Source organism: Musa acuminata, chromosome BXJ1-4 (genome assembly GCF_036884655.1).
Source record: "Musa acuminata AAA Group cultivar baxijiao chromosome BXJ1-4, Cavendish_Baxijiao_AAA, whole genome shotgun sequence".
NCBI lineage: Eukaryota > Viridiplantae > Streptophyta > Magnoliopsida > Zingiberales > Musaceae > Musa > Musa acuminata.
Window position 1 is genome coordinate 11,555,919 of NC_088330.1, and position 10,567 is coordinate 11,566,485.

General features: G+C 36.3%; 1 protein-coding gene across 1 annotated transcript; it reads left to right on the forward strand.

Moving 5' to 3' along the window:
- Positions 1-2,689: 2,689 nt before the first annotated feature.
- LOC135672433 (agamous-like MADS-box protein MADS2) lies at positions 2,690-9,985 on the forward strand. The gene is made up of 8 exons (XM_065180913.1): positions 2,690-2,900; positions 6,183-6,258; positions 7,513-7,574; positions 7,677-7,776; positions 8,942-8,983; positions 9,070-9,111; positions 9,383-9,513; positions 9,630-9,985. The coding sequence occupies exons 1-8, from the start codon at positions 2,716-2,718 to the stop codon at positions 9,712-9,714; spliced, it is 723 nt and encodes a 240-aa protein (XP_065036985.1). The 5' UTR covers positions 2,690-2,715; the 3' UTR covers positions 9,715-9,985.
- The last annotated feature ends 582 nt before the right edge of the window (positions 9,986-10,567 follow it).

The window sequence follows — 10,567 nt, forward strand, 5'->3', positions numbered from 1 at the left end:
AAATGCTCCTCGGGATCAAGATAGACTTGAGTGCGTGCTCCATAGTTGACTTATACAAAGATCAAGGTTGAATAGATTTCTCAACTTGATCTCCTCCGTACTCAAGTCAATAACTAATATGAGTAAAATAAATTTAATAAATAGTAATTGATAGTCTTTTATAATGAGTTAACGAAGAGAAATATTTTAGGAAATGTTCCTCGTCTATCATTTTTTTGGCATGAGTAAAATATGATATTCACATGACCTATTGATTGGATCTTGTTGGTGAACATTTACATCGTGGTCGAGGTATCAGTACGGCTCGGTCTAATCCCAGATGCGTAAGGTTGTCCACGTGAATACTCGGGTGGAGGAAGCGAGCATCGAGTTCGGTTGAATCTGAGCTTTGTCTCTCGAGTGTGGTCTTTTCTCTTGGCGAGTGGCCTGCTTCTTTGTTACCAGGCTCCTGCACACATACCGAGGTCGGAAGAGGGATTTTTCGACTCGATCCCTCCGATGCTCAAGTTAGTGTTGAGTGGAGTTAGGGAGAGTTGAGGTGTTCAACGTTCGACTCCTGACGCTGGTCAGGAGGTCGACTTTTATATCTACGAACGAAGGTCAATCGTATATTGTTTGTTAATGACCACCGACTCCTTGAGCGATAGGCTCATACTTTCAGTGTGGGCATTGACCAATCTGCACGAATCGACACCGCACAACATCATTATGAGCTTTCCGGAACAACTCTTGTACAACCTCGGACAATGCGGGAGCAAAAGATCGTCCCATCGAAGTCTAAGGTGTTACATCGATACAGTGCATCATATCAACCTTGAGGCTCTACGTTAGTGCCGACATGACTGCTGACGGTTGTTAGATGAGTGATACCAGAATATACCCTATCACTGCTATCAAGGAAAAAAAGAATTTCCTATCAACAATTAAAAATAGTTATGTCACATTGCTAGTTCCTACTGTCAACTACAATAAAGCAAACGAGAAGCATTAGATGATGGCATCCAGCAGGACCTTGATTGATATGATATGTTTCGTGTACGAGAAATTAAGAGCTTCACATCTCTGAATCCGATTGACTCGAGAGTCATTTAAGACATTTTCAAATGGATGTTGATTTGGGAATGACAATCCGTTCTTGATTTTATTTTGATAAAAGGATATATTATGTAGTAATCGAAACTATGCAATAACAGTAGACAAACCTCGAAGATGCAAAACATGCACACTCTAATTCATGCAAAATGCATCCCAATCTACACATGTATCATGATAAAGATTTAGCTTGGTCTTTATGAAAACACTGGCAGAAAAATTTAAATCCACAGAATAAATTTTGGAAAGATAAGAAGGTATTTCAATCAATGTCGTATATAATGAAGGATTAATCATGCGTTATATGCCCTCAAAAGAGATCTACTAAAGCTTTTTTTTTTTCATAAAAATAAATAATAAAAATAAAATTCGAATCGAAAAAATTATGATATAATATTAAAGTCTTTAACTAAGCTAACACAACCAAAACCATCTTTTCGGGTTTCGGCCATTCGGCATACAAGTCAGATCCCGGCGCTATCCCCCCCTTCGCTGCCGCCACTCGACGTCCTTCTTTTAAGTGGGGCCCGAATTCCCAGTGGCCAATCAGAAGTCGTAACGTGTAAATCCGATTTATAGTCCTTCCCGATAAAAGAGAATAGCTGTGCATGAGTTTGCATTATGTGCTTTTATGTTGTTGTATGTATGGATGATATGTAATCATTTGATGCATAGACGACATGACATCCATTTTATCATTATTTTGCTGTAAAGGATGCTTCCGTGATCGCTGCTAGCAATATGTCTGTGAAAATATTATAATAAAGATAAAACAAAAACATCGAGCTTATAATTATAATTCTAGAAAAATTAAAGTTTTCTCGTCTTGACATCATAGCAAATTAATATTTTTGTGAATTTTAAAGCTTGACGGTGCTGATAATCAACGATGCAAATGCGAATGATGAAGAAGAGGTTGGAGGCTAGAGATGATGTAACTAACATAAAGAAGGGTGAGCGTAAGATTTGTGGTCCAACAAAAGAAGACCTCTCCATTATTGTTACTTGGAGCAAGGTTTCATTGACTCACATGTGAAGTCATCTTCCCCTTCCCTAGAATGGACTTTATGGTATTCTCCAAGAACAGGACGCACTCGCCTCCGCATCTAGTAGAAGTCTCACGTGCCAAATAAGAGAAAAATATAATAATCATATGTCGTCTCTTCCCCACGAATCAATCAACTCACGCCTACTTTTGTCATCTCCCAATCACAATAATTGTGGCCCGAAGAAGAGAGGACATGAGAGAGGGGGGGTAATATTGTAAATTGGAAGTCACCACCCCAAAACCCTCGAGGCAAACCCTAAGTCTATTCTCGTAAATATAAGCAAATGCGATGGCGAAGTCGCCAGGGCTTCCCCATGGAGGCCATGCTGGCCACTGTTGCATCGACACGTATGCCGTCGGCTGGGTTGTAGCTGGACGTTCTTCGTCCTCCGACACACTCCGCACTTGCGATTCGATTTCGCACCCCAGCGAGACGGGGGAGAGGAGAAGGAACGATGGAGTGGACGAGCGACGAATCCTTTCTGCATTAGCGTGGTTTTTTTTTTGGGGGGTGCGGGGGGGGCGTGGGGAGGTGTTGGTGGTATCGAGATCTGTAAGGAAGCAGATATATCGATATGGGGAGGGGGAAGGTGGAGCTGAAGAGGATCGAGAACAAGATAAACAGGCAGGTGAGCTTCGCAAAGCGCCGCTGCGGGCTGCTGAAGAAGGCTCACGAGCTGTCGGTGCTGTGCGATGCGGAGGTAGCGCTCATCGTCTTCTCCGCTCACGGTCGCCTCTTCGAGTTCTGCAGCACCTCCAGGTATATTTGTGCGCACGTACGACCGTGGCTGGAAGCTCCTCTTCTATACCTCATCTCGTAATATTCTGCTAGTTTTCTGGCTCTTTTTCCAGGGTTCTTGTCTCTCTTTTCTTTCCTTCCCTTTGATGGTGCTTATCAATGAGATCTTAGAGCATAAGATCTCATATTACATTCTTTTGATGTGTTCTTGTGAAAGAAACCGAAAAAGATGTTCTTTTTATTTTTGGTTTTTTGAAAAGGGGCGCGGGGGAGAGAGAGAGAGAGGGAGAGAGAGTTTAGCTTTTGTATCATTTATTTCCTACCACAAATCTAGTATAACATGTTGAGATGACCATCTTTTTTCTGGGGGAGAGTGTACTTTGGAGATTGATTTGAGGGTTGGAAATGGGTTTTGGTGGTCTAATCATGATGGCTTTTGCAGCAGCGATCGATTTGAAATCGGTTTTCTGTATAGATCGTAGTGAATACTGTTCCATTGAGCTGATTTGACTAGTATTTGGTGTGTTTTCTAGACCTCAAATTCTTTTTTCTCGTCACCTTTTGAAGCTCTATCTTTGTTGGATATGGAAAATGTCACCTCGCAAAGAAAATATAATCTACAAGTCACAAAAGAAATAATCGTTCTCTTTCCACCTTCTCAGTTTAAGTTAATACTGGTCCTCTTTTCTTCGTATGTGTCTCATCAGTTCTCCAGCTGTTCTTTGTTGCCTTTTAGCTTGTCATGAATTGCTTTAGAAGATACAGCACATTTTGTTTTACTAGAACTGATAACACATGATTATTGCTTTTGTGCGTGTCTTTTATGGTGTGCATGCTACATCGTGCATTCTAACTTCGCATGTTAGCATATGTATTTTCGATTGACCCTTATCTTGTCCACAAAGCTACACTTCTTGCTGTCTAACATAGCTGCGTGTGCATATGATCTTTCATCAAAAAGCTGAAGTAGAATATCCTCAGTTACTATGTGATACACAAAATGAGTATGCTAATATGAAGGTAGAAACGTGGTAAACAGAATCTAAACTATGCTAAACATGCCAAAAAGCAAATATGAAGCAGTGCATGCAAGATAAAGAGAGCAACAGAATGTTCAATTATGTACTATAATTTGAAGGATGATAACCCCTCCCCACATAATCCTTTCAGATAAACATTCAAAGGCATATATGTGCAATTTTATTCCTAGAAAAGATAGGATTACTACCCTTGAGGCTCACTTCAGACTGTTAAGAATAGATTATAGTTCAAACCTGAGAGCAATCATAGAAGCCAACAAAATTAGGTCATGCAACTACAAAAATATCATAAAGGAACCTGAAGCACATTACAATCTCCATAGGTGTAGTTGAAAACCAAGAAATGGGTTCCACCTATCTTTATTAGTACAATTATGTACTAATTTGAAGGATGATGACCCCCCAAATTTCCTAGCATGACCATGTGTAAAATTTACTTATATTTCATTGAATCAACCTTTATTTTTCGAAATCATAGCAACAAAATTTTGTTGAATACACAAAGATACGGCTCGGAGCTTCCCCCCTATGACTATGATTATGACGAGAGATCTATACTTGTTACATCATAGTGACAAATGCATAAAGAAAGAATACTATGAAAAGGTTCATGAGAAATGAAGGATTAAGTGTCTAAAATCACCATAAAAATATTTATGAACCTTAGAATAAATATATGACAATGAATGTTATCTTTAGGATGTGTCTCCTATTTATATAAATAAATAGAGAGCCATGATGTAGTACGGTGGGAAATTTGCAATGATGTGAGGCTTTATTATCATCTATTATCTTTTATCTCCTCCATCATAGCCCCTCCTCTTTCATCTCTACCTTTCTTCCTTTATTATATCAAATCTGGCATGGGAGCTGTATTATAATAAATGTCTTATTTAGATCTCAAGATATATGAGAGGTGATAATAAGATGATGATTACTATGTGTCGAAAAGATATCTTGAAGGATTTATAGACTAAGAAGAATAACAAAATTTTTCTTCTCTATCAAGATTTAGATGAAAATACATTGGGGAGTTGTGACTTTCAATTCCTCAAACATGCATGGAATATCATTATCTCGAGGTGGTAAAATAAAGCTACGAAGAACCTTCAAATGATGATTTGATGTGCCAAAGAGATTTTGAAAGATTTGACAAAGAAACACCAACGGAAATTCTTCGTCATCTATCAAGATTTATATGAAGACAACCTTGGAAAAGTTATGACTGCCTAACACACCCAAACAAATATAAGTGATATTATGGAACAAGTCCTTTAAATAATTTTTTTCTTGAAACAAACGAAGGGTAAGGAGAATGAGAAAAAAATAAAGCAATGAAAAGATGCATATAAAAATAAGAGAGATAAGATAAGAGATTATTTTATACAGAAGAAGACTCATTCAGAAGATCACTGGCATTTATAGATTTTGTATAACATCTATAGAAGATTCTGTTATATCGAAGGAGATTCATTCGATAATGCAGAAGATCACTAATGTTCATTTCAATATTTATAACATCCGTGCCTTTTATTTCCAGTCATCTCCAGCAAGTGGTTGCCATTTTGTTATCTCAAAAATATAAGTAGTGAGTATAGAGAAGAAAACCTATAACGATGTGAGGAGTGGTTGTCTCCATTATGATTCTGCCACTCTTCTTCTCATTAAAGGTTGATCCTCACATCATCATGATTATAGTACTTCAGTTCACAATAAAACACGTTATAGATCAACTCATCATCTCTGTTATTTTGGTGACCTTGGGAGAGGAGGCATGTTATTGAAACTCTTATAATATATGGATTTCTAATTGTCATTATTCTTCCAATCTATTCAATCATCCTTATCCATGGACAAAGTCCACAATACGTGAGACATTTAAATCTTAAAGTGCAAATATGACTGTTTGATGTTATGCAAGACTGCAGATCGAGGTGAGGAATAATTTTCTCAATTGGCTTTATAATCGAGAGAATCATGTCCTGCTTTGAGATTATTTAAAACTATTGAATTTCAATGTGTTAATGATCCATTGAATCTCAATTTTGAACCAATGTGTACTATTTATTGTTTTTGAAGAAGAATGTAGTTATTTATTTAGTAAGTGCAACTAAAATTGTTAAATTATATCAATGCTAAGTGTAATAGTAATCTTTCCAATTTTTGATAAATTATTTTAAATCATTTTTAATTGTCAAATAGCGTCTAGTAAGTTTCATAACCTTCTACTCTCAGATCCCTTTCTTTTCCAACTTTATTTCAGCATGCTCAAGATAATTGAAAGGTACCAAATGTTCAGGAATAATGCAGAATCTGTACCAACATCAAGTGAAGCTCAGGTATGCAATCTCCAAGGCATAGGAAGAAATTACTCATTTTTTTGTTTGTGTATGTTTTCTATGAAATATAGTACATCAAACTAGCATGCAATAGTTTTTTTTTTTTTCATCATCCTTGCAGTATTTTGTGAATTATCTTTATAACAATTAAGATCACATCCAAAAGAGATTGTTGCTAACTAGATTCCTTCATCCTGTAAGTATCCAAAAACTCTTTTTAATGTCTTGACTATAAATTTGGCTCGCCATAAAACTGGGTAAAAATTATCATTGCATTTTCCTCATTTGTTTCATCAACATGGATTAATTGTACACACGAAAGAATATATTTTATTATCCACATCAATCTTGAATGTAGTTAGAATCATGAATGTTCACAGGAATGAGTCTGTCTTGATTAAGAGGTCCTGATGTAGTAGGAAAACCTAAAAGGTGCTTAATATGATGAGAGAATTGACGGGGTGGGTAATAAGAAAAAAAAGCTAAAACAAAGAGAAAGGAGGCGACGAAAATCTGCTTAAGCAACAAAGAACAAGCTACCGAGCAGTTTGTTGTTTCTAGCCATGGAGCAGTTTTCTTGTTTGTCCATCTGGTTAGGCAGCCTCATCGTAGTCGACTCTAGCATCATTTTAGAAATTTTGAGTTTAACTTAATGCTATTATAAATGATATTTGAACGTCAATATGAAAACTTAAGATTATTAAGTTAGTATCCAACTTCTGTATATATAGCCTGATTATCCTTAATCCTTAGCAATACGAATCTAATCTCTGTTCTATATCTCTATTTGACGCATCAATACTTCTGATAAGCTGAAACTACTTTACTTATTTTCTAATATAAAGTGCATTAAACCATATATATTAATTTGATCTGCCATCCATCATTTAGTAATATTGAGTTCAGCAAACCTTAGATACTGACTACTTTACCATACATTTATGAAATGGGAGCAATCAAAACATCATGCATTTACTTAGCTATTTTGCTTATTTAAAAGGTATCCGCAAAAGACATATATTAATGTCTATACCAACGATCAAAGCCATATTATATTCCCGTTTGTGCAGCTTTTGTGCCAACAATGGGAATATATATGTGCATTTCTTATGTTATTGTTGAATTCTTTCTCGCAGATAGCTTTGTGTTTGTGTATTAGCATCTCAATTAAATGCATGTATGCGTTCATACAACCTGCAATCATCATGCTTAAGCAGATGATCTCTGACAGTTAATATTGTGTTGTCTAAGCAGAACAGTTATCAAGAATACTTGAAGATGAAAGCAAGAATCGAATATCTGCAGCGTTCTCAGAGGTAATCATTATTACTAATTATCCCTGTAAATTAGCGTTCACCGTTGTGTGTGGTAATGTATGCACTTATCTGGTATGTGGTGCTATAACCCTATGACTGTAGCAATCTCCTCGGTGAGGAGCTAGGGCCATTAAGTATTAACGAGCTCGAGAGACTCGAGAATCAAATAGAGGTGTCTATAAAGCAGATCAGATCAAAAAAGGTAAATTGCAGAAACTCTTAGCATTATCTGAAGGTATTGTTTTTCCTACTCCTTTGTGGCTCATTGTTAATTTTGCAGTCCAAATGGCATGCTTAACTCTTTCTTTTGTTTGTAGTGAAAGTGAAATTATTTGCCTAAGATTTATTTATAAACATAAATGCATAATATACAAGGAATAGAAAAAAAAAAAGAGAAATATTTTTATTCATGAATAATTAGATATTATTTCGACGGAGGATAAAATAAAAAAAATTATTTAAGATGATATGAGCATGTGCTAATGATACGATGAAAAATAGAGGAAGACCTAAAAAATATTTTAATAAAAAAAATTAAGTATTCTGAATCTAACTAAACATATGACTTTTTACATATTTCAATAATGACAAAAGATTCATATAGGTGATTCCAAATAGTTAAGATTTACCATTTTATTGTTGTTGGTATAGAAAGAAGAGAAATGTGTCCTCAGATTTTCATAAATGAAAGAAGATAAAGAGACTGGGTAAGATAACTTCATCTTTCTCTTATGCTTTAGAGAAGGACTGCAGAGATAATGGTTAGAGTTACAAACTTTGGATCATGAAATAAGAGGAATGAACAAGGTCATATATGTTGTATGTGGCACTTGATGAGCATTAACTAATAACATCTCGTTACTCTCTCCAGTATTTTCCCCAGAAGTTTTCCGGGAGTACTTTCTTAAAAGAAATGGTTGATCTCTGCCTGGTTCTCAGGAATCTTCAAAATAGTGGTTGGGATTAAATCAGATGATAGACCATATGATTAGATATATCTGAAGGTGTGCTCGCTCGTAGGACAATCAAATGGTCCAACGAGATTACACCTACTGTGAAGATGATCTAACCAGTTGGGATGACTTGATAAACATAAACAATTCAAATATTACCTTATTTACATGATGAGAGTAAACATTTGAGTTAGATACTAGTGTTTCAACTCATTGAGCTCTGAGTAGGATAATCTCACTGGTCAGAATAAATCTTACATGATGAATATGGATCAATTATGCATCAAATTAAAACCCACTTGTGAAACTTTTGAATTTGACAAAGTAGGCCTGCCACTGATAAATTATGAATATTTATATATGTACTATAAGTTTTCCTTCTCAAACCTATTAACATGTTGTCTATATTATCAGATGCAGCTAATGCTTGATCAGTTTTACGATCTAAAAGACAAGGTAAATTTCAGATTAGGACTTCAATTCTTTATTGTAACATTGAAGCCCGAAACCTAGTCCTTCACCCACTTAATTCTTTTCCGCAGGAACAAGAGTTGCAAAAAGACAACAAAAACCTAAGAAGGAAGGTATTGTGATAGTTGCTTGCGATGCTGTAAATGCATTTGCTTTGCTACACTTGTGCTTCTTAAAGGTTAACTGTTCTCCTATTTAGTCTCGAGCAAAGTATACAGGACTGCACCCACTATTCCATCCATGGGATAATTTGGCATCATCTATCTCGACTGTTTGTCATATGGTCTATATAATTCGAATGACAAGGAGGATTTATTGGATGTTTCTTTAGTATTATCGGCAGTGCAGATCACTAATCAAATTCTGCAAGCTTGTTGATGACAGCTGCAAGAAGGTGGTTCACAAACTCAGCTCCAACCATCATGGCCAGATGGAGGTAACAGTGCTGCCAAGAAGCCTCCTCGAGCGGAAGGATTGTTACAGCTACTGGAATATGACCCAGCTTTGCAAGTCGGGTAATGCTCGTTTTTACGTACAAGGAAGCAATGCATTCAACAGTTTGTGAGGGGAATAAATGCTTCTTAGTTAACACTAAACACTACACGATAACCTTTGCGGTTGTCTCCTGCAGATCCAGTCAATCATGCACAGCCCCGTCGAACGACGGTGAAGGCGCAGCTCGGGATGACGACGGGCTCATCCCAAGATGGCTTTGACGGCTACGTGTCTCGAGATCACATCGGCGCACCTGTAGTTATAGGTTCCTTTCGCCTATTTCCAAATCCTGTTTATCGCTTTATCTGTCGCGCCGCCCCCCACCCTCCTCCTCTCTCTCTCTCTCTCTCTCTCTCTCTCTCTCTCTCTTTGTTTCTTCGCCCTCGTATAAAGACCAATAGAACGATAATAAAGATACCAACGGTATCGTAGCAACTCAACTCTGTAGCAACTGCAAGATGATGTGACTAGTTGAACTGGTTATTTGTAGCATGGCGTACTCGGTAATCGAGTTGATCTGCACAGAAGCTGAGAACATATTTACTGTCATTTACTTGAGTGTTATGAGGGGGAGCCCAAAGTATAGTGATGTTAGGGTTCTTGTTGTAGTTGCTGGGTGAAGAATCGAGCGAGAGAGTAGGGATGGAAACTCTTCTTCTTCTACTTATGTTTTATGTTTTTCTCGAAAAGACATAGATTTTTCATCATATGAGATTAATCACATGAGTTTGAGTTATCCCTACTAAAATATGATTTCTTTATGGATCTTTCTCACATAAATTAAAATTTTTTTTCTCTTACCCTCCATAGAAACCCTATAGAGTATCTATCCTCTTTAGGCATCCTAGAGAGAAACTTAAAGTAAAAATTATTATTCATATTTTGCTCTTCAATCAAAATCTAGAGATATATAAAATATTTATAAAAAATTAAATCCTAAATATCATAATTTTCTTTCTTCACGAGAATTTTGTATTATGATTCCTTATTCTATTCGAATACAGATTATAGAAATCCAAAAATATTTATCAATCTTAATATTATAATATAATTTAAATAATATATGAGTTATAA